The sequence below is a fragment of the Cyanistes caeruleus genome, chromosome 3 (assembly GCF_971803275.1).
Source record: "Cyanistes caeruleus chromosome 3, bCyaCae1.hap1.1, whole genome shotgun sequence".
In the NCBI taxonomy this organism is placed as follows: domain Eukaryota; kingdom Metazoa; phylum Chordata; class Aves; order Passeriformes; family Paridae; genus Cyanistes; species Cyanistes caeruleus.
The window spans coordinates 8,757,757-8,785,473 of NC_141703.1; the positions used below are offsets into that span (position 1 = coordinate 8,757,757).

A 27,717-nucleotide genomic window follows, 5' to 3' on the forward strand; every position below is an offset into this window, starting at 1 on the left:
AACATTTCAGTATTTTAATTTAAAAGACATAACAGAAATCTTGACAACATCTGCAAATGTCTTACCAGCCATCTTTGTCCACAAAACAATGTACAATGCACAGTACAAAAATATTCTCAGCAGAAAACATTGCTTTGTCTCAATTTGAGCAGAGCTTAACATACTGCAGTGCCATTTACTGCTACTACTGTTCATGTCCACCAGAATAATTAAACAAATTGCTAGCAACAGATTTTAAGCAGAACAAAGGCAGCACAAGGGATATGTGACATTCTCTAATTGCTGCAACAAATGAATATGCTTGGCTTTAGGCAAACCTCCATAATTAAAACTATTCTGAAAAATATACAGAGAGCTGTCAGGAACAGTAGCACACAGCCATGTAAATATTATTGCCACAAAGTAGAATTGTTGAAATAAATAATCTAAATAAAAGGTCAAGATGCAGCCAGGGCAAGTTTCAAAAGCAACCTAAAAAGTCACCTAAAAAGCAAGCTGAGATTCAGTTTCCAGTGTCAATATACACAGTATAATTAACACTGTATTTATCATCACTTATTAAACAGCATTTGCATACATGAAATCATCAGGGAGGAAATTCACGGGCACAGTGGTCAGGTTCTGTTAGCGTGCTTCTCAGCATCTCCTGCTGAACTATGGTAAAGGGCATCACTGCAAATAAAAGTCTGCATCCTGTTCTGGAATCCACCATCATTTCTCTAGGGTTCTCAAATGTTAACTTTACTGGGGGTAGAAAACTAAAAACTAGTTTTTAAGTTTTAAACTAAAAATTAGCATTTTTAAAAAGTTTATAGAGTACATGGGTCAGCTCTCAGAAGATACTTGTTTCTGTCATGGTGGCAAAGTGCTAAAAATCAGTGCAGTATGTTAGCAAAGGAAAATTTCATATAGAAGAAAACCTCATATAGAAGAAAACAAGTGGGGCTGTCCCATCACCTCTGCATGCTGCCTCCTCCCAGATACTGGGGATCAATGTCCAGGGAGAGCCTCCTGCTCAGGGCTGCTGAAACAAAGGGAAGAGAGAACCTTGCAAAGATTCAGGTACAACTCTTATTGTCTTGTGTGAGCCCACAAACTAGACAGCTGTGGAAACAGGACTCTGATCTCTTCTCCAAAGCTGTAAGAGACCCAGCAGCTTTTCTCCTCATTGATGCTACAGGACAAACTGCAAACTTTACATTCCTGAAGCTGGGCGATGTGCAGAGCCATCAAGAAGTGAAAATTAAGCCAGACTAAAATGAAACTCTGCTGTAATTTCTCTTTATCATTTGGGACCAGTGGATGTTCAAAGGCTGCTCTGCTGTTCTAGCTGTATTTTGCAGAATACAACTTAGAATAATATAAGATAATAATAAGATTAATAAGATTAACCAGTCAGGAAAAGAAAAATCAAAAATTAATATATAAAAATGCTTCAATCATGCTGCCTCAGCATAATCTGCATTGGAAGAGGCATAGAAGAAAAAGCTTCCAGTCTAATGTAGAATGATCAAAACATGCTCACCATCCCAATGCTTTCTCTCTCAAACCATTACAGCTGGAAAAGAAGGATGAAAATGGGGCATCTGGAAAGCATCCAGGGAGAGCAGTGGCACTTGAATTAGCATTGGAAGATGGCAACAGCAGCCCTCAGTCTTTTCAGCTTTCCTCTCATCTCACCCAAGTGTAACATGGTGGAAGTAGAGGAGGCAGGAAGGAAGGACATTTCAAGCCTATTTTACCCTGGTTTTGGTATCAACATGGATGCAGGTTTAGAAGCCTGAAGTCCCTTCCCCCACCTCCATACAGCTGATAGAGAAAACCAGCAGAGAGCAGGGCTGGCTACCAAAATCTGTTGGCAAGGCTTGGAAAGCCCTCGCCATCAGCTCTTTTTGATAGTAATTGGTGCTGTCTATAGATGTGCTTACTGGCCAAACCTGACCTTTTACAGCAAAAGTTGCATTTTTATTCTTCTTTAATAGGTTGAACCCTTAAAGTTTAATCACAAACCTTGCTACAAAAATATGTAGCAGAGTAAAATGTATTTTGTAACACGTTTTCTACCATAGAGCAGATTTTTTCTCCACTGATGCACCTTCAGTTGTTCAGATCTTTGTAGAAAAAAATTAATGAAACACCAGCTCTGCTGTATCTGTTTACTCAGAGCAGGAGTTTTATGAATCAGTGTTAAAATTGTGGCTATTTCCTCCTAAAAATTAGGTTTGAATAAACCATTCATGCACCTTCAATACCATAAACACAGATAGAAAAGGAAGGCTTTGGTCTAATTCCTGGCTTTGTCTTTTTTTGTTCAGCCTGGTAACACTCAGTACATGATGACACACAATTATGGAAAAATAATTCAAATATCCGGGAAACAAGAAATCACATCTGCAGTTAATCATCTTGTTCTTTTTCCAAACCATAAACCACCTTTACAGAAGAAGAGAACAAAGAGACATAATTAAATGTGACATTTTCCATAAATCAAATGATTCCTACAAATGAGCTGATAACATCAGAGAACAGCAAAACTTTCCAAATGGCTCCAGTGTTTATCTGGTGCTCATCATCCCCCTGAGGCTCTGCTGAGTGTGACACCATGCTGCAGAATGTCCCTGCTAACCCAGGAGGTCATTTCACTGTTCTGCCCCAAACCCCACCAATGGCAAACACCACCACCTCGGCCAGAGCTCCTTCCCAGGTGAAACTGTTCCTTCCACAGCTGCACTGCAGCCTGTCATTTCAGGTGTGGGCTCAGAGTGACATTTTGGCATTTTGGAAGGAAGAGGCAGAGCTTAAAGCCCATGTATGTGCTGGGTGACACTTCCCAGATGAGTCCATTCATCACAAACTCTGCCTCAGGACCAAATTGGGCAGAAGTTGAAGCAGTGAAATACAAATTTTTTTGTTTCAAACCAAGTTGTGGTTTACCTAAAATGTTCATGCTTAGGAGGTTAGGAAGTACCATTCAGAAATTAGGCAAACACTTGTATTCCACGCAAAAGTAAATTCAATTTAATATTATTTTAAGTTTTTTCAGTTTGGCAAATGAAAAAATGTCCATTCCAAGGTCCAACTTGGAAGGGCTTTTTTGTTATTATTTTTGCCATTTTCGCCATCAAAATTAATCAGAGCAAACCACTCAACAGAGCAATGTTCCTCTACAACTCGAGCTGGAATTTTACCTCAAAGAACATTTTCCTTAGATTCAGAAAGTTTATTTGTTTGAAACAACTTGTAGCAAAAGAAAAAATAAACCAACACATTTGTGCCAATATGTCAATGTAATACCATTGTTCCTAAAATAAATTCAGCTTTGTAGTACAAACAACCAAGACAACTCAAAACAATTCTGTTAAAGAGAGGTAGTTTAGGTGTCAAAAGCTTGGTTTGGTTTGGTTTGGGAAGATACTGATAAAAAATTAATCTAATACTTAAAGACAGACTATTTTTATAAGAACAAGGTCATAAAATGTTGTGTGCTTGATATTTGTGCTCTTATTTATCAGCTCACAGCATCTGCAGCACAGAATTGTAGAATGACAGAATTATTTAGGTTAGAAAAATTAAAAGCTAAAAGCAAATTAGACTTCCCTGACTGCCCAATTTGAGCTGAACTTCAGAAGAAAATGAAGAAAATATAAAGAGGGAAAATTAAGTCAGTTTTCTTGACTAACCACTGATGTTTGGTTCCCAATCTGAGATTCTGTAGGAGAATTTTCATTTTCAAAGATGACTCTGTAATTTCAGAAAATGGTGAGACTTCATCTGGGCAAGCAGTACCTCCAGTGACTTTTAAAAGTCGTATCCGAATTTTGAAATAACTTATGCAAAATGAAAAAAAAAATAAATTTATTAAAACTACTGTTTTCAGCACTAATAAATACTTTATTTTATCCAATAATATTATGATTTTAGAAGACTGGCTGTGAACTTCCCTGCAGTTTCCAGCCACTCCCACAAAAAACCAGCATAAAATATCTGAAAAAGAAAAGAATTAATGTTACATTTTAAGGTTTTGAATTTAGCTCTAAATACATGTACACTAGGACAACTACAGATATCAAAATCTCCAGTTGTAGTTGCTTAGCTATCAGTTCATATTCTAGATTTCTTGCAATAAACTTTGGGGTAAAAATCAAAATGTAGGAATTGCTACAGATTAATTTAGATATAGAATTTATAAATAGAAAGCTGTGTTCTAATTGTGGAAAATTCAGAAGAAATGCTGTTCACTCAGTTTCCTGATCTTCCTTTGTCTTATACTTTGAGGAATCACAAAATTACTGTTGAACAACTGTCAAGGTTAATAAGATTAATGATTGTGTTGGGCAAGACTCACTCATCACTATATTCTCTGGGGGATGTTCAGGAGAAAAAATGTCCTGCTTGGGTTATAATTAATGTGCATGGGCCTGAATAGGACCACAGCCCATTCAGAGAAGATTTTACAGTTATGCAAATCATTTTAGTATGTGTTTTAATCCCATTCTGTTCTATACAATCTGTTGAATCAAGTTTTAGCTAACTGTCCAAACCTAGCATGTGTTTCATCTCAGCAACACATCAGATGGGAACTGGCATGTGGACATATTCCCTCTGTTCAATGACATCACAAGGTCTTGGCTAGAGCTGTCAACTGCAAGAAAAACACAGTAGCATCGTGTAGTCCTGGAAACGGAGGATTTGTTATGATTTATTTTCATTAGAGGCTCTTTGGTTATGATGAACCAAGTCTGCCTTTTATACACGTGCATTAAAATACCCAGAGGATGCCAGGCCCCCAGCACTGCCTGCCAGCTGTCTGTTTCTAGGGTGCAGCACACAGCACTGGCCCTGCTTGGCTGGCTTTGGTCCCAAGCCTGTTGTGCTGCACCTCTGCACAGCCCAACAAGCAAACACAATAAAGAAACACTGTTTCTTGTCCTTCATAACGTTATGGCTTCTTAACTTACAAACACCAAAGCACAGACTCTGAATTTGCTTGTGCTGTGCCACTGTTGCCTTCTGGGCTGTCTCTGAGCCAGGAGATTCATAAACCTGGCATTACTCACTAAATGACCAGCGAGAGAATTTGCTCACTCTGAGCAGCCCGCAGGCAGAATGTTCATCAGCTGCACTCCAGCCACCAGAAGGGACAGAGAAAGCCAGTCTGATCTCTGTACAAGGTGTCCAGCTCTCAGTGGCTTCAGGAGAAACAATTCACACAAGAAGCCTGGGTAAAAAAACATGAGCATGAAAGTGCAGAATGCATTAAAATCTCACTCAGAGCCTTAATATCCAAGGCAAAGGGTACTAGCCTTCTCCTGTTCAAATGGGCAAGGTGACAAGAGCCTGGACACCACTAAAGCCAGGGGTACCTGTGGCACCCTCAGTAGTTAAAGTCTTTCAGAGTCTGCGTTTTCCCATGCTGGATCTCAGCATTAACACCCCTTCCACTGCAGCTCCCGGACTGTCAATCATCTTCTGCCAGAGGTGCTGCTCTTCCCCTTGAGAGTCCATCCAGTCAACCTCCTTGCCATTGCTTACACCTGACAATTGTAAAAACACGAGGGAATTTGCCATTTTAGGAAGCAGCTGGATAACGTCACTGCTCATTTACTGCAGCGTGCAAGAGAAATGATAAGCACTTTACACTTCCACCTGTACAGGGAGTTGTACTGAAAACAGGCAGCTCCTGGAGAGCACCAGTTTGTCATTGAACTCCTTCAGGCACACAGGCAGAGGCTCATAAACCTCCCCACACTGCACCACGAACAACTTTTTCCCAGCACAGGAGGAACAGATTCACACCTCTTCCAGCTCACACCATCAGCAGCAGAAAGGCCACTGCTGGGCAGTTCTCACTGGGATGCTGAGGGATGCTTCCCAAGGTATTCACAGTTCTTTTAGACTGTGCAGAAATACAAATGGACACATAATTCCTGTGTCTCAGTGGAGGAAAGAACTAAATTATCTACAGATTATCCACCTGTTGCCTTTTCTCCGTTTTCAAGTTCCACAACTTCCCGTACATTTTCAAAACACTCAGTAACATTTCTGTCCTCCACACACATGGATCACATGGGGTAAAAGAAAAAGAGCAGAATAAGAACAGCAGCATCAGTCAGATGGGACCTTACCACTTCCAGTGCTCAAACGGACACCTCCCAAAAAAATATTACTGGAAAGTGACTCCTTGTCCCACACAGTCAGTTCCAGGCAGACATTCCGTATGTCCCTTGAATTCAAGCCACTGAAAGCAAAGGTGTGATTCCACTGAGGGTTCACACTCTTTTTTACTATGGGAGTTTTGTGTTTTGTAGCTTTGCTGTCATCTGGGAGCAGGTATCTGGGAGATGAAGAAAAGGAAAATGAATATGCAAATGCATTTTCACATAGTATTCACAATATATTACAATCATGTAGAGGCTCAAATGGGATCAGTACCCCATCTCCCTCTGGTATTAAGTATCTACCTCAAGTGCTTGTTTTGCATTTATGCTCCATTTGTTCTCATATCTACAGTATCAGTTACCACAAGCAGAATTTGGAATTAGGTCTCCTTTCCCCAAGTCTCAACCACAAACTTTTTGTTTCAGTGAGGTTAAATACAGAGTCATAAAAACATTGGCTAGAAGGGACCTCTCTGGAGCCAGTGTCCCTCTCAAAGTGCAAGAAGAGATTATCCAGAAAGAAATGACAATTACTTTCTCTACTTCAAATGTATGTGCTGAGTGATAGTTTTAAGCACAGCAGAAGATCAAGATATTCATTCTAAGCCCCACCAGGGAATTAAAAACAGGATTTTTCCTGTGGACCCTATTTAGTAACAACACTTAAACCATTACTATGAATTGGAACATATCTAGAAATCAGCAAGCCTGAAAACTAGCATTCAGAGCAAATACTGGCGAAGAAAATACGTTTTAAGATATCTACTACTTCCTAAATGTAACATTTAAAATGTATAATCTACATATATGAGAAATCCATTTTAGTGAGAGATGCAGGATTATGTTCATTTTTTCAAAACACAAGCATTCTTTGTAGTTTGGATTTTGAGTGTCCAACACAAAATGCTGTGTATCTAAAAAAAAAAAAACCAATATATTGTCATACTATGTAAATTTTTTGTGTACCCCCATGCTTATAGGCATGTGACACATATCTTAAATTAGATCCAGTGCAGTCATTTAAAAAAGGAGAGGAAAAAACCCACAAACCCTTTCACAAAAGTATCAGATGTGCCTCCTGATTTCACTGCTGTTAAATTCTTTGCTTCTTTGATGAGGACTTCTAATATGCCTCCAGATGGCAGATGAGAATCTCCTTTCTTTCCTTTTTTGAAGCCTCTCTTTCCTAAGCATGGAACAAAGTTGCAAAATTACAGTCAGAAATTATATATACTCTGTAAGACTGGTTTGGAAATGTAAATTGGCTAAATTTTTAAAAAAAATTTATTGCAATGGGATTAAAGCATTCCTTATTAAGGCAGGGCAGAAAATCACTCCATATTTGATGAAGAACTCGACCAAGGACCAGCTAGCTAATCCTTGCAGGACACAACAACATGTTCTATCTGAACTCCTGTCCCAGTATAAGTATTTGAGGATTGCTATGCTGAACATGAAAATTTCATGCCCAGTAAATCCTGCCCTCTTTTCAGAATCCACTTCCAGTGCTGATGTTAAGGCAGCAGCAGAGATTGTACACACTAATTCAGGATGAAAACATCAGGGAAAGAAAATCAGGAGTGATGTTAAAATGTACTAATTTTAAAAAATGCAGACTGCATCTGGACTGAGCTGATAACGGTGAGCTTTTAGAGAGAGACAACCTTGAGTAAACCTTACTACTAGTAGAGGGAATATCATCTGTCAAAAAATAAGAAGAGAAAGAAAGAAATCTAATCTATCAAATGCAAATGCTAACAAGCAATGCTGTCATGAAGACAGTGATAAACCTGCATCTGGTATATCCACGTGCACTCAGGTGCTACCCAGTGATTGCTCTCACTCCAAAGGATTGCTGTTCCTCATGCTAATCCAATGCAAAGAGATAGTAGCTCTTTTCCCTTGTTCACTGCTGATGAAAATAATTGCTCACCCTAAAGAACTCAAATACAATTTTACAGGACTAAATTGCAGCAGTAATACAGTAAGACTGTGCAGAGGAAGAGCAGTGTGAAAGAAGGGTACAAATGAGGAGGCAGATTAAGGTGAATTAAGCATGAAGAACTAAGTGAAGTCTATTACTTGATCAGCTAAACACTGTATATGACTGGCTGAAAAAAAGAACTCTCTGGCTACAATGCAGACAATTTATTTCTTGGTGGCTGCCCTTGACCATGTTACCTTTAAAAATTTAAATCAGAGCCTTGCATCAACCACTGACTTCATATTCCTCTTCCTTTTTCTCTCCTTAAATTCAGTGTAACAGAAAAGGATGAAGCAAAAGAAACATTCATGTGGTTCAGAATTTTCTCATGTAAGTATTGAAGCCAGGTTGAATAAGGCCTTGAGCAACCTGGTCTAATGGAAGTTGTCCCTGCTCATGGCAGGGAGGTTGGGACTAGATGATGTTTCAGGTCTATTCCAACCCCTTAACATTCTGTGATTCTAAGAACAAGCCTATTAAAGTATGATTTCAATCTTCACCAGTACCATTATTTGGTAAGTCATTTCTATGTAGGGATTTTTAATATATCATCATCATATGATTTTTAAAATCATCATTACTAATGTTTGTTTTACCTTGAAACTGCCCCAGAGGAAGCATTAGGTTTCTATCTGGAGGAATATAACGTAAAACCACTGTCAGTTCTCCCTTGTATTGAAGCCCAAAATCTGTCACAACCTCCATCTGAAGAGAAAGCAAACAAACCAACCAGAAATCCAGCCAAGGTTAATCATTCGCCTTCTTTTGATTTTAATTCTGTTGAAATATATCAACACATCCATGTAGTGTTTTAAACACTTCTTAAACCCATCAAGATGTACCAGCCCACTTCAGATAATTAGGCATTCCAAACTGGAGGCAATCACATTTTAGAAAGCTGTCTGAGCTAGGGCATACAAGCTCTCAGAAAAATAAACCCATGTGGCACTAGACACTGTTCAGTGAACACACAGAGAAGAGAGTTATCTAGCATGAGTAAGTGAAAAAAAACAACAGCAAAAACCTCTCAAACTTATTTCTGAGTATATAAACTGTAACTGATTTATGCTGATAGCCAGCCCTTATTTCCACCAGTCAGCATTTAAAATGTAATTAGTTTCATGCATTTTAGAGAAGTCATTCCTGAGTCACTCTGAATAGAAGTGTATGTGTGGGGAACAAAGGTGAGGGAGAGTAGAAAAAAAACCCAGCAGCTTTGAAAAAAACCCACTTTTTAAAAACTGTTATTTCCAGTATTCTTTTCCTTTTCTACACAGCTAGTGTTTTTGAATTTTTACTTTTTTTTTTTTTTATAATTGCTTTAATCTTTCCCAGAGAAATGCAATCGATGCTCTTCAGTCTATCCTTGCTAAAATAATATTAGTCCTTCATTGGCAGGGCACTGAACTTCCATTCACATTGTAGGAAGCTGGAAACTGCATTTTAAAAACACTGGATGGTGCACAGAGAGATCTAAGTTCACTGCTGGAGGTGGGACTATTCAGATGCTCTGGTGAGAGCTGTCCCTGCCCATGGCAGGGGATCAAAACAGGATGATCTTTAAGGCCCCTTCAACCCCAAACCAATCTGTGATTCTCTGATATGATTTCCCTACATGCTTCAGTGCTTAGGTTTGGGTACAAATGAACAAATCTTCCTGATTTCTTTAGAGGGACAAAGGACAAGGATAAAGGGAGAGGCACCACAGAAGCCTTTAAAGAACTGTTTATGGAGGAATGTCTGACCTGTGAATGTATTACTCTGAGACATATTCAGCTTTTTTCCTGACACTCCACAAAGGTCAAAATTCTATTACCAAGAGAAAGCAAGCAAAAAAACCCCACCAGGAATTCCTAAGGTGTACGCAGAGGGTCAGCATTGCCTTCACCTCACAGACTCCAGGCTGAGACACTGACCACGTTCACTGGGGCTGAGTCTGCACCCAAGGATTGGACAGAGAACAAAACAACTTTAATCATAGCAACAGGGCCCTTTTGAGACTTTGAAGCATTTTTAGAGCAACAGAGGCACTGCTGCACTGACAGAAAAACAGTCCTGTCTCACACCAGTGTCCAGTGCCAGCTGCTACAACAAAGGACTAAAGAAAACCTGTAGTAAATGGCTGTGGAATAATTTACACATCTACATTTTGCCAGTCAGGCAGCTCACTTATAGCCTAAACTAAGCAAGTTGAGGATCAAGCTTCCCATAAAGGCATCAAAGGTTATTTTGTGTTTAGTTCAACCAGTGAACAAGCAATGGTCTAAGTCCTAATGTCAGAAAAAATTTGTCAGCCTCTCCCCCAAACCCACATATAACATGACTCTATACTCTGTCCCCTCTTTTGCCACAGAACTATTTTCTCTGCTTTTTCTGACTTAACCACACTCCTCTGGAGAACAGATCTCTCAATGCTCATAGAATAAACACGTCTTCAAGTCTCCAACCTTTTCACTAAAGCAGCTAAATGATTTATGATAAAACAAACAAAGCACTGTAATAAATCCCAGAAAATGTTTTATTGCCATTCCTTCATTCCTGTCTCCATCAGGCAGTCCATAGGAGAACAGTGTGTATTTTGTGTGGATATTAACCAGTGTCTCATTTTTGTTAATTCAAAAAGCAATAATTGATTTTTTTTTTTAGATATCATCCTTGCTGATCAAAAACCTTAGCAGTGTTTTAAGTTTAGAAACATTATTGGCAACACCTTAGGAGGCAGACAAGACCAATTTTGTGTTTGCTTTCTTTGACAGTAAAAGAAGTAATTTAAAAATCCTTTTAATGGGTTTGGAAATAATCAGATACCACTTTCCAGCTGGACTGGCTGAAATGCTTAATGCCTCATTACTTATTTTCCTGAGCAGGAGAGCTTCATGGCTTTTCTGGTTATCTTCCCATTAGGATTAAAAGAAGTTACCTAGAAATTAATTTCAGAGCAAACAGATCCATCTCCCACCTGATAGAAAGGTAAAAATTAAACACACTCTTCTGAAACTCAAAAGATAATATGATTTCCTTACATATAATGAACATAGAAAAACCAAATCATGTAATCAATCTTGACAATATTAGCTGGACACCTTATTTTTTTTCAACTAGAAAAATACACTTTCTTTAATGTCAGTCTAAACCCCTGGAATTCCTGGGGATTACAGCTGCTGCAGAGGCAAGAAAGACAGAGGCCTTTAATCCTCTAGTTTAGAACAGCTCTTTGAATCTCTTCCAAAAGTTAACACCTTTCCCAAAGCAGGGGAGCTCTGGGCACAGAAGTCACCTTATCCTTCACTAAATACAGGGCTCTGTTTCAGTTAATTTTCTGGCTGAGAAGCTTTATCTTGTGCCCTTCTAGTTAAGGTGAATGAGAGATGAAGTTGTTTTGTCACATTATTATATTGAACAGAAAAAAATAAGGCTTGTTTCTTTAATAACCTCTTAAAGGTTGGGTAGAGGGAATGGTAGGAAAGTGCTATTTAAAAAAATTAATGGATTTACTAGGTCATTTTTTATTGGAGTTTATTGCAGGATGAACTTACGGTTTATTTAAAAGTTTTTTTTAAATTGTTTTTAAGTAGTAATAACTTCATATGTGAAATTTTCATGAAGACTTTAAAACCAGTAAGCTTTTACTGAATTAAGAACAAGTAATTTTTTTTATTGTCATAGTAGACACTTACGAAGTCCTGCTTTATACACAAATTCCAAAGGAAAAAAATAACTAAGTATTCCTACATTTGCTTCACAGCACTTTCACCAGTCCTGGAAATGCTTACCTTGGGCTGGAGCACAAACCACTCATCGCTCTGATTTTCAAAGTTCCAGGAATCAAATGGAATTTCCACTTCCCCAAGGAAGCTGTTGCGTCCAAACCTGTCATAGTGCCAGACAGAAAGCTGCAGGGTCCTGGTTTCCAGCTGTGACTGACTGATGACATACTACCAACAGAAAAAGACAAAAAGAAACTCTCAGAATAAGCAGAAATAATATTTTCCACTGAGCCTTTTATGGCTCTAGCTCAGTTTCACCAAGCCCACACCACTTAACAAATGGAGCATGAAAGAAAGATTTGTTTTCCTTGCAAACAAGATAGATCTAGCCAGAAAGCTCATAATGTTAATGTGAAATCTTTTTTTGCTGCATACATTCAGTGATAATTTATGTCACTGTCACTATTGTGGCTTTTAAAAATTATTATTATTATTATTATTATTATTTACTGGGTATTTATGACTATAAAATAAATTATGATGCTTAAAAATATGATCCTGTTAATTCCCTACAAGTTTATGTAAAAGAAGCAGATCAACATCTAGGTTGATAAAAAGAAACCCCACTGGTTCTTTCATCCCTAAAGAGAGTCTGCTGAGCACTGTTTTCCAGAAAGCATCCTCTCATTTCCAATTTTTCCTTTCTAGCTTACAAAAAATTATTCTAAAAACATGTACAGCAGCATCTGCAAGGCATGCATGGAGTCTATCAGAAACCATTGTTGAGTTTGAAAGCTAAAAAAATCATCTCTAGCTATTAATATATCAAACTATTAAAAAACTCACATTGCAGTCTAGCAAATGCACAGAAAATTATAAACATCTGGAATTCTGGCTCTTCACATGCTCTTTTTAGCAAAAAGTCCATTATTTCCCTGCCATTCACCCTTCTAGTGTTAGCTGAAGACACCCAGATGTCTTATTTTTGTATCAGGAACAATATCTGGATGTGGACAAATACTCTCCAAAAGCTGAAAGAGTCAGGTCAGTTGGTTAATTATGTACAGATATATCTACAACCCTCAATGCCAACTGTTCCACTGTGAGAAACCTCATATTCTGCAACAGCAGAGTAAAAGTCAAAGAGGGAAGATACAAGACAGATTTTATTCTTTTTATTTTCTTTTTTTTTAACAGGATTTTCAGTTGGGGTGAACAACTCTTCCTTATCTACACACATTTCAAGTAACTCCCTTTTGTTACAATTTGTATTTTTGAGAAACTTCTATGTCCTACCTTTACACAGCAGTTACATTAATGCTATATTACTTGATAAATAAAGTCGAATACTTCTTTTTTTTTCTTTTTTTTTTTTTCCCCCAGTTCAGGCAAGCCTTGATTCACTCTATACCATTTAAAAATTAAGCTATAAAAAGGCTCTCCCTTTGCAAGCAGCATGGCCAGACCGAGTGTGTGCACCTGCAAAATGGTTTTGTAGCCAGGCTAAGCCAAGCCAGGGAACATATATTTGCATCTATTATAGGAAATTTACTTAAAATGTAACAGAAATTTAAAACAGAAAAATTCAGGAGAAACTTAAAAGAGGTTCTGTTTGCATGGTAGCCTGCTGGATACCTCCCTTCAACTGGCAGGAAAGGGAATCACCAGGAGCCTTGAGGTCAAGATGCCAGAGAGGCAGTGAAGAGGCAGCAGCCCCAGCATTCCCCCCTGCACCACAGAGCCAGGGAGGTACACAAGGGGCTCAGAGGAGCTCAGCCTCTCTGCTGGGGATGGGTAAAGGGCGAGGAAGGAGAGAGCTGTGGGCACTGTGTCCTCAAGTCCATTGCAACAGAAAATTAACCTCACCACAGGTTTTCAAGAAGACAAATACTGAAGCAGTTGCTGACATTTTCTTATCAAAGTTAGTTCTGCTTCAGAAATAAGTTAAAGTTTCCAGAAGAATTCAGATCGTACTGCAAAATGTTATTTTCTCTTCTAAATCACTGAGATTGGAACTTGTAATCCAGCTTTATTTCAGAGCAGGCATATAAAATCTTTAAGGTGCCTTTAACAACTCTAAGCTCAGGCTAGATGGGAACATCAACAGTTTTGAAACAAATCTATGGAAACTAATGGAATTTTTAACTGTAAAGGGGAGAGTCAAACAGAACCCCTTCCTTAATGCTGAAAGCCAGAAATAGAAACTCATAGGTTTTCTAGATGCTTTTGCTTAAACACCTTCCCTTTTGAGGCATTTCTTCCAAGTTCTAATCCCTGTACTGAAGCACAAGAGAAAATACCTGTGAGCACAAGTGAAACATTCATCAGAGCCTGACAGAGAGACTGTTCTCACCTTCAGTGTCTCATTAAATTCTGGGTTGGTGCTATTACTTTTAATTTTGGTCTTGCGCTTGCTTTGGCGGGACTTATCAGGCAGAAGGTAGGCTTTGACATATCTGCAGAGCAAGGAGCAAAGGGTTAGCAAAGAATAAAAAATGAACAGTTTGAGCAAAGACCTGAGTTTGCTGCATCAGTAACATATGAGGAAATTAATTTTTGCAGTGTAAAGAGTGTAAACACGTAATGGAGAATATGCAAAACATGGAGAGGTATGGCCCTCACCTACAAACATAGTGGTGTAAGTCAGGTAAGATCAATAAACAAGGGCAGAGCTTAATTAATTTATATATCCTCAGAAATGCAACAAACTTTCCTTACCATTTCCCTTTTGCCATATATGATTACCAACTGGTCATATATGATAAAATATACACTAAAAATACAAGAGAATTAAAAACTTCATAATTTATACCATAGATTAATCACAATTAGAGACACTAATTGTTACCTTCTGATACGAGAGTTTATACTGAAAACTATGATGAGAAACTCAGGAAACATGGTAATTGCAAAGTGAGTATATGGGCCCATGAAGACAGTTATTTCCATTAATCCTTGCCTCCAGAACATCTCTCCTCTCATATACTTCAGTTTTGATTATAGAAGTAAAAGAAACTTGATGCTGCCTGCTTATTCCTTCTTTTTTTTTTTTTTTTCCCCTTTTACTATCAAACAGATTGGTAATTTAAATAATCTTATTTTTTCCCCAGAGCAGGCACATGCTGCCCTAAGAAGCACAAAGAAAATGCCCTTCCCACAGGGAACCCAAACTAAACCATCACCAAAATGCTGCTACCAACTGGATCCTGTGAATTCCCAGGCTCAAATCCCAGCCCCTGGTGAGAGGCAGGGAAGGATGTGGGGGGGATCACCCCCAGCAGAGCTCAAGGAAATTCTTCTCTGTGCTTACGGGTCAGTTCTTTGCTTCCTCTCATCTGCAATGGCCAGGTTTCTGCAGCTCCTCACCAGGATGTTGAGGGCACCTGTTTTGTAGATGTAGCTGATATTGAGGAGGATTTCACCGCTGACCTTCACATTGCCAAAGTCACCAGTTTCACTGTACACACTCGTCATGCTGTTAATGCTCGTCTGGAGGGGAGCAGAAAGAGGCCTCAGAGGCTGAAACACATTATTCTTTTCCAAAATCTGTTGGGGTTTTTTGTTGTTTTCTTTTTCATAAAGCTACAGCCTTGCAATATTGTCACATTTTTTTAGGACTTGCTATGGAAACAGATATATCATAGAATAGAATTGCCAGGATTTGATGTAAAGGGAATAAGAAATGTAGTTATTAGTAGTTTAAATGTCTAGACAGATGTTTTTCCCTGCAAGACTCAAACCTATTTATAAACATGACTAAAATCTAAATTACCACCTTTTAATTAATGTATGAACTGAAGAGCAGACAGGCTACATAAATTGTGAGCTCATGTAAGTTCCAAGCAGAAAAAAAAAAAAAAGTAAAAAATTGCTTCTGTGGCTGAGCTGATCACCTCGATTTTACTGAGTCTCACAGGACAACTGCTGACAGAGCCCTCAGGAAAACTTACAAGGATGCTTCCCATAATGGAGATATTATAAAACCATATTTATTTGAAGTGGCACCTGTCTCTCATTAACAATTCTAAAATAAGGAGCAAAATTCAATCCCTAATTCATTGCTACAAATTTTGTAAAGTCAAGAAGTTTATCAATAATACCACAATTTTTTCCACTACAGTAAAATAAATCATCCCTCGATCCTTCTTCCTTCACACTCATAAATTGCCGAGTACTGCTATGAGGATTCCCTCTTCCAAAAGTTTACATTTAGGAAATAACTGAGTATTTTTTAAAGAAAACTGAAGAAATATGCACACTGCCAGAACCAAAAGCTTTTGAGGAATCTGGCACACATTTCCTTTTGAGTCATGGAACACGATCACTCCAGAACATGTATCACCATCTGAATTCTGACACTTAGGAACCTTGCAAGGCACACAGGTACAGTGTTCAACAAAAAGGGAGAAAGGAGAGAGAAACCTTTAGAGTAAGCTAGAGCAGAGGATTCAGGAGAACTCACAGTATCACCATCTGCTTCGGGAACATTTAAATATGTCCATTTTCTCTCAGAGCCTTCTGGGGAGTTCTTTAAAAAAGACAGTGCAGAAGATCAAGAAAAAAGAGCATTAGACTGCTGCAATAAGAAAGAATAAGTGCAGTGAGAAGTCATTATCTATATAGAAAGGTAAAAGAAGTTTGTATTGCAAAGCCATAGAAAGAAAGAAAGAGAGAGAGAGAAAGAGAGAGAGAAAGAGAGAGAGAGAGAGAGAGAAAGAGAGAGAGAAAGAGAGAGAGAGAGAGAGAGAGGGAAAGAGAGAGAGAGAAAGAGAGAGAGAGAGAGAGAAAGAGAGAGAGAGAGAAAGAGAGAGAGAAAGAGAGAAGAGAGAGAGAAAGAGAGAAAGAGAGAGAGAAAGAGGAGAAAGAGAGAGAGAGAGAAGAGAGAAAGAGAGAGAGAAAGAGAGAAAGAGAGAGAAGAGAGAGAGAGAGAGAGAGAAAGAGAGAAAGAGAGAGAGAGAGAGAGAGAGAGAGAGAGAAAGAGAGAAAGAGAGAAAGAGAGAAAGAGTGAGAAAGAGAGAAAGAGAGAAAGAGAGAAAGAGAGAAAGAGAGAAAGAGAGAAAGAGAGAAAGAGAGAATGAGAGAAAGAGAGAGAGAGAGAGAGAGAGAGAGAGAGAGAAAGAAAGAAAGAAAAGAAAGAAAGAAAGAAAGAAAGAAAGAAAGAAAGAAAGAAAGAAAGAAAGAAAGAAAGAAAGAAAGAAAGAAAGAAAGAAAGAAAGAAAGAAAGAAAGAAAGAAAGAAAGAAAGAAAGAAAGAAAGAAAGAAAGAAAGAAAGAAAGAAAGAAGTAGCACAAAATCAGAGAAATTCTGTGTTTTCCATACACTTCAAGTGCAGAAGGATGGTTCAAAGTAATTACACAAAAATGAGGTAACCTATATATCAAAATAAACAAATTATATTTTAGAACAGTAGCTCAGCAGGTTTGGATTCATATTGGATTACATTTGGATTTATTTTTGTTTACATGTGCATGAGCATGTCAATCCTCCCTGAAGCCAGTCAGAAGCTCAGCATTCCTCTATTTGCAGCATCAGTGCTTTTGCAAGAAATGGCAGTTTCTCTGTGGTGCTCATAAGAATAAATGACAACTGCACTAAAATGTTGAAATGTGTCACTCTCTGGGAAAAAAAAAGTAGAGTAATTCATTATTGGGGGGCACATTTTCCTTCCTCTGCTTGCCAGAGCAGGATCTCTGAGCTGTGTCTTCATCCTTCTCCTTCCTTGCAAGCAGCAGGGAAGAGCACAGGCCAGGGAAAAGGCCACACAGAAAGAATTGGTTTGTGACAAAACCCAGCCCTCCAGGCACCCTGCCCAAGGGCCCTGCAGCACAGGGGGCTCAAGGGATAAACAGTCCTGTGTCAATGTGGTGAGCAAAAACAGACAGGAAAAAGTGTTATTTGGATGAGTGATTATTACCCAGAAATTTAATTTTATACCCTGTGTAGGAAAAATAAACAGCAAAAAAAGGTGGTTTTGATGTATTTCTGATGGCTGGCTTTATTATTAATTAAGAAAAAAAAAAGAAAGAAAAAGAAAAATGCATTTTAAAATTGTCCTTTTAAATATCCTTTTTTATAATAGTCTGAAATTCCATTAACTGGACTAGTTAAATTTAGTTAAAATTATTGGAGAATTATCAACACAAACCACCAATGTGACGTATTTCCTCCAATTTCTAACATGCCTTGAGCTAAATTCCATTTACTATTTATACATTTCCACCTCTAAAATATAAGAAAATATCTCATTACACTCTTAGGGAATTTAACCAGTCCAGTATGTGCTAAAAAAATGCTTAAGTTATCCCCGCAACAATTTGTACACCCACTTCAGAAAAAAAACCCAAGGTTATACCAATACAAGGAGGTGGATGAGTTGTTTCCTGCTCCAAACACTTCTGTCTCTAATCTAAATACTTTTTTTTTCCTCAGTCTTTATGTTAGCAGGCAGCAAGGGATAAATGACTAGGAAAAAAAATAAAATAACAGAAGATCCAAAACAAATAGATGGCCCCTGACCCTTGACTTTATGTAAAGACAATTTCTGAATTGCTTGCAAACCACAAAGAAAATGATACAGATTTAGTAGAATTTGATACACTTCACTTTTTATCCCCCACCCCTCAACTCTGTTCTGCAGCATTTACACTGGACATTGCATACACTAAATGTAAAATCCCAAAGGAAAATACTCATATTCCTGTTTAGTAAGTAGAAAACTACTTGTGAAGGATGCAATCTCATTTTGATACTTCACTAAGAATTATATTTGTTTTGCATCATATCGCTGCAGTAAGGCACTGGAACATTTTAGTCTCACTGGTGTGGTAGGTCTTGACAACACCACATAAATATGTGGAGGATGAAGGATGAAGACAAAACTCACAGTTGATGCTATAGTATTGGGAAAACACAAAATAGAAGATTAATATCGAGGTACAGTTTCTCTTCAGTGCCACTTTCCACTTCATTCATGTTGCAGGTAGATTTCAAGTGTCTTTTACCCTCTGTAATATTTCTTTCTTTTCCTCAAATATTCATGGCAGGGGAAGGGGAAGGGGAAGGGGAAGGGGAAGGGGAAGGGGAAGGGGAAGGGAAAGGGAAAGGGAAAGGGAAAGGGAAAGGGAAAGGGAAAGGGAAAGGGAAAGGGAAAGGGAAAGGGAAAGGGAAAGGGAAAGGGAAAGGGAAAGGGAAAGGGAAAGGGAAAGGGAAAGGGAAAGGGAAAGGGAAAGGGAAAGGGAAAGGGAAAGGGAAAGGGAAAGGGAAAGGGAAAGGGAAAGGGAAAGGATCATACAGTTATGAGTCTACTGTTCATTAATATTATTTCAATGTGATTTAATAGTTTACAGTCATTTGACAGCACAGGATAAAAAAACCATACAGCGTGAGAAGGCTCAAAAAGTGAAGAAAAAAATATGATGGGGAAACGTTATCAACACACTTAAGGGGAATAAAGAAATGAACCTGTAAAATTGCCCTGCTCTTGCAGGGAGAAGCAGCTGGCAATTCACAGCTTTGCCATTTACATTGCATGCAGTGACATTAAGAATTATGTCATGGTGAATAAGGAGAAACGGGAGCATTGAGATGTGAGATTAACTCAAACCAAGAGCACTGGAGAAGCTTCACTTTGCTTAAGAGAAAGGTCAGAAAGAAATCTACAGCAAAGGACAAAACCCATCCCATGGACAGAATGCTGCCTTAAGCACAGAGGGCAGGATCTCTAAATGCAGTTCCTTAATTACTGAGTGACCTAACAGAGAAAATATTTAAGCCCCTGCAACTGTTCTATCAACATTCAGAGGAAATGAAAACTATTCTGTCTACAAAATCCCTGGGACCAGCAGGCCTTGGAGGCTGTGAGTCACTGCCAGCCTTGGCTCAGTGGCTGTAATTAGTCCAGTGTCCACAGGATACAGGTGCTCAAGTCTGGCGTGGTGTGAAGAGCCCCACTCTCTGCTGTGTCTGTTTCTGTGAACTACAAAAATCAATGGGAAAAATGGTCTGACATGGCCAGATCTAAGAGATTAAAATGCTCTGTGATGTTCATATTCTCAGCTCTTGCTCCTCTCCATGTAGGCCAAGCTTTAGTTCAGTCAACTCCATTTTTTGGGATCAGGAGATTCACTGGGGATTCCTTTGGCCTTGCTTGCTGCTTGCACAGAGACTAATGGGGGTGCAATCTAGAAAGGACAGTTCCCTGGTTTTTGTCATAGACCATTTCTCCTCCCTTTTAGTATTTAGACTCATCTTTCTTCATCCTCTTCAACGCTCACACACTCTACATAGAGTTTGTTGCAGCTTTGTCCACAGCTATTTTTGGACACAAGCTATGAAGAAGAGTGGCCAGAGAGGGCTCCCTGAAGATATTATCAGCTGCCCATGGATCCCAAAAATAAAGTATTGAGCAGATAATAATAAATTAAACATGTTAAAGGCTGCTTTTATTATCTCTTTTTTTTTTCCCAGTGAATAACAAACTGCATAATGAACAGCACAAGGATTCTTATACCAATTTTGTTGCTACCATCAGGTGCAGCTATCCCTTTATTGTCAGCAACCTAATCCTTAAGCACCTCTCTCCTGCAGTAAAATGAAATACTCTCCAGATGTGGGTGGCATGAAGAATGAGAGGAGCTGATTTTGGGGATGGACAATGATTCCATGGAAGTGGAATGTATGCAAACCCATAGACAAATATTTGTGTCCCAAGAACCTAAAAATTCAGAAAGCAGTTTGAGAAGGAAAATCCTCCCCACAGCCTCGCTCTCTTTGTTTCAATTTAATTAAGACCAAGTGCTCCTGTGCAAAGCTGAGCAGTCACACACTGCAAACACCTCTGGTTTGCCTTCTCCACATGTGAGCTTGATAATAACCCGAGCATATGAGGAAGTCTGCTAATGAGTATGCAAAATAGTTTTCTCTTTCCATGCCCTGCAGAGAGCAGCATTTTAGCTTTGAACAACATTAATAATATAACACAAAGTCTATCTTATGTTAAAAGATGTTTCTCAACATCAAGATGAATGTTAAAAGATGTTCCTCAAGTGTAGAATGAAAGATGAATGTGATAAATGACATGAAATAAATTCCTTTCTGGAGGAAATATGGTCTTTTGTTGAAGGAAAATGCACATTTTCTACTCAAGATCTTACTGTTGATAATCCACTTGTCATATGTTCATGTGTTCTTGGATAACAAGAGGCCACTATGTCATCAATATCTTCTTCTGTTTCCTCCAGATAGCCCTAAATGACAAACAGGCTTTTAGTTGTCATGTCTTGTTTGCACTGTATTTGGTCAGCTTCTGTCACTTGGTTTTCTTTCAAAAGTTTTGCACTTTAGGAAGATGGTATGATGTACACTCAGATTCTGTTCTGTAGAGGAATTTTGATTCACATTTTCCACATCTCTACACAGACACAGAGTGTAAGGGGAGGAGACAGCAGTGGTTTCAGGATTCAGTTGTTTAGGAACTGAAAATCTTGACACAAATATTTCATGTCTTATATCAAGCCAGTTGATAAGCATTTTGAAAAATAATTAAATTACTGTATTGTATTAATAATAAAAATGTGGAAAATCAGTAATTGTACAGCTTCATATAGGTTCTTGAGTTTTAATAAGCAAGACTGAAGTTTAACAACTTTACCTATATACAGAAAAAAAATAAATTCATTGTTTAAACACAGGAATAAAGCAAAATTGAAACCAAGTATTTAGATGTGATTGATGATCCTAATGTGACTCTTAAAATACTTACTTACTTTGCTTAAAATAATATGAAAAAAGTGCCAGCCGACAATTATAATCTTATTAGGCATAGCTTGGAAAACTCAGTGTTTCCATAAGCCTTATGTCAGTCCTATTTTGAAAGACTTTGCTTTTAATTTTAATGGAAGTCAAATTTTCAACTTCCTTATAACTGCTTTGCAGCTATAAAAACCTCACCTTTTGACCTACCTCATTCTCTACTGCTTATTTGCAATAGGGATGCTACCTCATTCTCTACTGCTTATTGCTCTTAGTTGCTCTCACTCTGAAACTAAACAGAGAAAACTGTATTCAAGTTCAGGAGTCTCAAAGACTTCTGTGCTGATCAGCAAACACAGCAGGAAGTGCTGTGAGAGTTGAATTCACAGTTTACATAAAAAAACTTGCAGCACATTTGCCATACTGTACATAAAACTGGCTTCTATGTCTCGTCTCCTTTGCTCCACTGATTGAGCTGGTATGAAATCACCTACAAGTGATTTTCTATTACTGCTTTCCAATTGTTACGCCATATGGAATGCTGAGCAGAGGGAAATCAGAAGAAGCTATCACCAAAATTTACATACTGAAGAAAACTTAGTTTCAAGTCCTTACCATGAGCTTGCTCTGCTGGTCTCTTATCTTTCTAATCTGTTGAAGGCACTGTTAGCACCCCAAAGAAAAAAAACAAGGAAGTAACAGATACCTTAAAATAAATAAAAGAAAAAATCCTTGGAGACCTTGGCACAACAGAGCAAACCATTTCAGGGAGACAGACAGCTGGATCATTCAAAAGTGAAACCTCACAAAAAACTGAAATAAAACAACAACAAAAAAACCACTCCACCCATTCTACTCCCCTCACTGAGATCAGAAGCCAGGTGATGTAGTCTAGTTTTAAATTTGGAACAAGAACACAGTTTGCTTTCTTGCCCACAGTAGCACAGGGGGCAAAACACAGGGGGGGAAAAAAGTGAGGTAACATCTTCAGACTGGGGTGTTTCGGGTATAGACACTCAAATACTGACATTGCTTCACAGAGTCCTAGCAACTGCTGAATATCAATTTTTGTCTGCAAGCAGGAATTTAAAACTTAAAAAAAAAGATTAATATTTAACTTACAGTCTTAATTTATTTTGCACCACAACGATTATATTTCTCAGGAGGTGTTACAGAATTGCAACTATGTAATTGGTTGGTGTTATTAGCTTATTAAAGTTAGAGCTAGTAGGATATTAATCTCATGTTCTCCAGTGGGGGCTATGAAATGCACATCATCCAATTATTCCTAAAAAAGCAGCTGAGCATGTAATAAACACTACTTGGTCAGGAATTCAACACACACCTGTCTAGAAAATGTGCTCACACTTGAACATAACACTGGATTTATCTGGTTCCCTGTGCTCCTTGATAAATCTGTACCACAAATTGTGAGTTTTGGGGCTCATCTCTTTTCACTATCAAAAGCAATACTAAGTTAGAGAAGCAATATATCCATTCCATTTTCCAGCTGATCTCTCTGTATGGGTTATGGGTTTCCCTGATAAAGGTGGGACCAAAGTAGCTAAAAGCCTTTTCCCATCCTTTCTGCTGATAAATTCCAGCAACCTGCACATCCTTTTGACATGTGGCAGCTCCCATACCACTGCTGTCAGCTCCCATCACCCAGGAACAGGTGAATGAAGGATCTCAGCTAGAAGGAAAGGAGGTAAAATTCCATCTTTTCTCAGGCTGCAGGAACTGTTGTTACCATCATCAGATACCTTTCTTTTAGTGTCTTACATGCAAGCATCAAATAAACAAAATTCCAGCAGGAATACAGCTTTCATCTCAAAACATTGCATCCATAATGAGTATGGGACAAGACTCTGAAGGACTCCTGAGAGACAAACTGCCCTAAACGAATATGGTAACACAAAAGCTGATGAATGCAATCAGTCCATTTCATAAGGCAGAGAAAGCGAGGATATGGATAAAATCAGAGATCTGTGACTCCTGCTATGAATTCATTTTAAAAGGGAATTAGCACCAGACTCCAGAGCATCTAAATCAAGGTTATGCCACAGGAGAGGAGTCCTGTGCTAGCAAAGGAGCTACAGAGTCGCAGAGATGCAATCTGAAATTTCATTCAGAGTCAGCAAGAAAAAAATACAAAACAAAATCTCTGATTAAGAATACAAAAATCATAGAATAGAAAACCTCTCTGGATTTGTTATCTCTGGCAGCTGCCTCAGAGAAATATCTAAGTTGTAGCTGTCAATTAGAGCAGAGAACAGATACAAAGAAGTATAAAATCTGTATTTTTAATTTTGTGCTTTTCTTCTGCATTATTTTCCAGCTTCTTAGTAAAGAACAGATCCTTTTTTTTATTACAATTTAAAAATAAGCCACTTATTTTTTAAGTTTTTCTTCCACCAACACTTGACACACGGGAAGGTCTTTTGTTAATTCCTCAAAAATTAACCCAAATCAATGCTGCAGGCACATTCTCTGACTGCTACCAATCCAAGAAAAGATGGAAATCCCAACACATGATTTTCCACCAGGACTCAAATTTCAACACTACAGGAAGGGAAGACATCTGCCATGGCCAATGTTCTTCAGGAAAGAGCAGATGGAAGGGTGGGACTGTGACAACAGGCAAAATGCATAAGCTACAAGGACACATTTGGAAATTTTAGAATAAATTGTGATTAGACAAATAATTATTTAAATAACATTTCCCTCCTCCCCCCCATGCATATTTAATAGGCTTGGATATCCTTTTATAACATTGGTGCACATCTGCAAATTGGATATGTGCAGAAGAGGAGATGGAAGTTGTGAATAACTACAGGAAAAGCAGTCCATAGAATACACAAAAAAAGACATGGAGGTGTATGGAAGAGTCAACAGGAAGATGAGGCAAGCAACATTGCCAGAACAGAAAGCTGGGCTTTCCTGCTAAAAATACAGAAAGTATTTTCCAGTGGAAAATAAGAAAGTGGAAAACCAAACCAGACAAAGATTAAAGCCTTTAAACTATGAACTTTCTCAGCCTCAAAATTTAAACTTATGAAAATGTGCATTAACAGAATTTTGGAGCATGTGCATTTTAGTGCCTGGAACTTATTTCCAGGCTAGGTTTGTTTAATCTGTGAACTCAAACACCCAGCAAATTAACAACAAACTGGAGCCATGACTATTCATTGAAATCACTCTATAGCAAACATACTCAGAAGATGACACTATTAAAAAACTCTTTAAATATCCCTGAAAGAATGTTCTGCCTTACCCATATTTTATATAGATACACATACAGTCCTGATTTCACTGGTCCAAACAAACAGAATTCCCACCAGATGAACATTTACATATTTATAACTCACCAGCTCCTGATCTAAGGCACTAGGTACAGATTTGCTCCTTATGCTCAGGGTATCCTCATTTCCTTCAGAGAACGATTCACTCAAATCTATCTCAGATCGGCTACGGTCTGGGAAACAAAAACAATTTCAGTGTTTGCTAGAGTTTGTACAAACATATTCCTTCTCACTTCTGTACAAGTATTGTCCCAACCCCATTGGTTTTTAAACAAAAAAATTAGAACAATATTTTAGTTATCTGTCAAAAACTGTGGCAACAGAACATCATTATGATAAATGGACAAATATGCTTTCTGATGCTGCTCAGCCTTCTGGTCAATAATTTTACCCCTGTACTATTTATTTATCTACTGTCATTGTCTTCTGTGGATGATATCATAGGTCATGAAGATTTTGACTTTCATCCTGCCAGCCTGGAGTGTTGCAAAGCTCCCTGTCCAAGTGTTCACAGTGATTGTCACATCTACCACCACCACCAAAATCTCCCCAGCACCTGCATCAGAATCAAGCAACTGGGGATACAGGTGGATGTAGAAAGTACTTCTGTCATTAACAGTGTTCCTTGTGCAGAAATTAAGAGGAAACAAATAGTCTCAAGAGCTCCAGCAGTTTCTCTCAGTCCTACAGGTCTCTCATCCACTCTGCAGCATAAGACATAGAAAAAAAAATCAAAAAAAAAATCTTTCTTCAAGGCCTCTTGGTCCTCCCCATATAAATCTTTTTTTGTACTGTTTCAATGTATTTGGAAAGAAAAGGGGGAAGAGAGTACTTTTAGATCCTGCACATAGGAATCTGAAAGGTTTTTAACTGTTCGTTTTCTACCTGGTCTACAGCTGATGTGGCAGGAGAGGTCACTCTCCTTTGAGATCTGCTGAGGAGACAATGCAGAGTCTGAGGTCTGTTCCCAAGTTGCCTACAGCTTTCCTCAGCATCCATCTGCTCTGGTAACATGAGGTCAGTCCTTATCTCCCAGGAAAGACTTTATTTTGTAAGGTAGCAAGAACGGGACATTTTTTATTTCCTAAGTAGCCATCTGTAACATCTTTGCCTGGAGCTGCCCTGAACAATATTCTCAAGGAAACCAAAGCTTTCAAGCAGAAATGTCTGAGGTAAAGAACATTCCCTCTTTGGATTAGCTCTGTGGAATACACCACCAGGTTTCTGCTTTGGGCTAAATCCAGCTACAATAAAGTGAGTCCTGCTGTGTTTCAGAGAGAAGCCTGCAAACCCAAACCCGCTCCATCAGCCCTGTAGGAAGCTCCCTGAGTGCCTGGGGGAAGCAGAACAGTGCAGGATGTTCCTGCCTCACATTTCAGAGAGGAAAAAGAGCATCTCCATCCATTATTGCCAAGTGGCTGTGACAGCACCTTCCTGTGCAGGCCCTTTCTACCTCCCAGCCTCCAAAGAAATGAGGCAAATTACAGATGGATTGACTGGTTCAGAGCATCACATATAAAAATGAACAGATGACAAGTCTGAGAGGGTCTTGTTCTCTGAGCACTCATTGTTTCTCAAATTTGTTTGTGGGCAAAGTGGGTGTGAAATGTAATGGCAGCAGCAGAGTAATTTTATATACAGGTAGTATTTCATACAGGGGGGCAGACAGAATGATTGAACAACAGGCTGCTGTGGATGAAATCTTGAAACAACTCGAAGAACATGTGATTTACCTAACAATAACATTGTACCAAAGTTTCTGGGGTAAGTATCCCCATTTTTTAATGTAAAACTTGTGAAGGGGTATGAACTTGATTACTGAAAAAGAAGTGTTTTCAGAATGAACTAGTTTATGAAACTTACATTTGGTCTTTCAACAGGTTTTAAGAACAAGAGGAGCAGAGTCACAAGAATGGGCACGATCCTCTGATAATAAAGGCTGTGAGGAAGAAGGAATAGACTTAATACTTGCCTGATGACAAAGATACCCTGGAAACTGCAATGGAAGGTGTTCCAGATGGTTTCCTGCAGTGCCTCTTTACTAAATCCTCAGGTACACTTTCACTTGCTGGAATAATCATGCCATTTTCCAAGTCAGTGTCCTGCCCAATAGGAAAAATGCACATGCCATAAACACAAAACCAATGTTTACTCATTATTAATTTTTAAAAGCATAATTTCTATTAGATTCCAGAACTCCAAAGCTCCTTTAACATCCAGTCTACTACTGAATAAATTTAGATTCCAGTCTAATCTGCTTTGCTTAGCATGGATGATACATAAAATTTGCACAAAGATGCAATTCTAGCTTACATTCTGAGTTTGCAGCTGAAGAATCAAAGTTAGTATCAGGGAAAGAAAACACTCAAATCTATTAGAAGCTCAACTCAGAACTCAGAAAGAAAAAAAAGAAATACAAAAGACAAAAACCTACGTTTTTTGTACTAGCATAATGATTTCAGCCACAGCAAAACCAAATATACTTGAACTAATTAAATTATGCCAGTGTAACACCTTAAATAAAGCCAATATCCTTGATATCATTATGACCTCTCACCTGCCTATAAAAGAAAAGCTAATAACATAACTCCATCTAAATTAAATGGATTTTTCAAACAAATGTAATGCACTGGAAAACAAGTCAGTCTATGCGCCAATAAGAAAATAAATAAAAACAACCTTTCACTTATATACAGCTTCCAAAACTGCTCTTCATAGACACTAACATTTTTTTATTAGCAAAGACAACATGTTAGACCAAGTATCTGGAAGTAAGAAAGGAAATTGATGCGTTCAACAGGGCTCTGATCGAAACA

General features: G+C 38.4%; 1 protein-coding gene across 2 annotated transcripts in view; it reads right to left on the bottom strand.

The window, feature by feature from the left end:
• SYTL5 (synaptotagmin like 5) overlaps nt 1–27,717 on the bottom strand; it is a 59,487-nt gene continuing 31,770 nt past the window's right edge. Inside the window, exons 8-18 of one of the 2 annotated variants that reach the window (XM_086879757.1) lie at nt 26,874–27,003; nt 24,968–25,074; nt 21,002–21,094; nt 16,312–16,377; nt 15,160–15,338; nt 14,203–14,305; nt 11,916–12,077; nt 8,739–8,847; nt 7,209–7,344; nt 6,126–6,334; nt 1–5,534 (exon numbers count right to left, since the gene is read on the bottom strand). In XM_086879757.1, coding sequence (XP_086735883.1) covers nt 5,392–5,534; nt 6,126–6,334; nt 7,209–7,344; nt 8,739–8,847; nt 11,916–12,077; nt 14,203–14,305; nt 15,160–15,338; nt 16,312–16,377; nt 21,002–21,094; nt 24,968–25,074; nt 26,874–27,003 — 1,437 coding nt within the window. In that variant the 3' untranslated portion in view covers nt 1–5,391. The remainder of the gene's footprint in view (nt 5,535–6,125; nt 6,335–7,208; nt 7,345–8,738; nt 8,848–11,915; nt 12,078–14,202; nt 14,306–15,159; nt 15,339–16,311; nt 16,378–21,001; nt 21,095–24,967; nt 25,075–26,873; nt 27,004–27,717) is intronic. The other variant, XM_023923515.2, reaches the window with a different exon arrangement.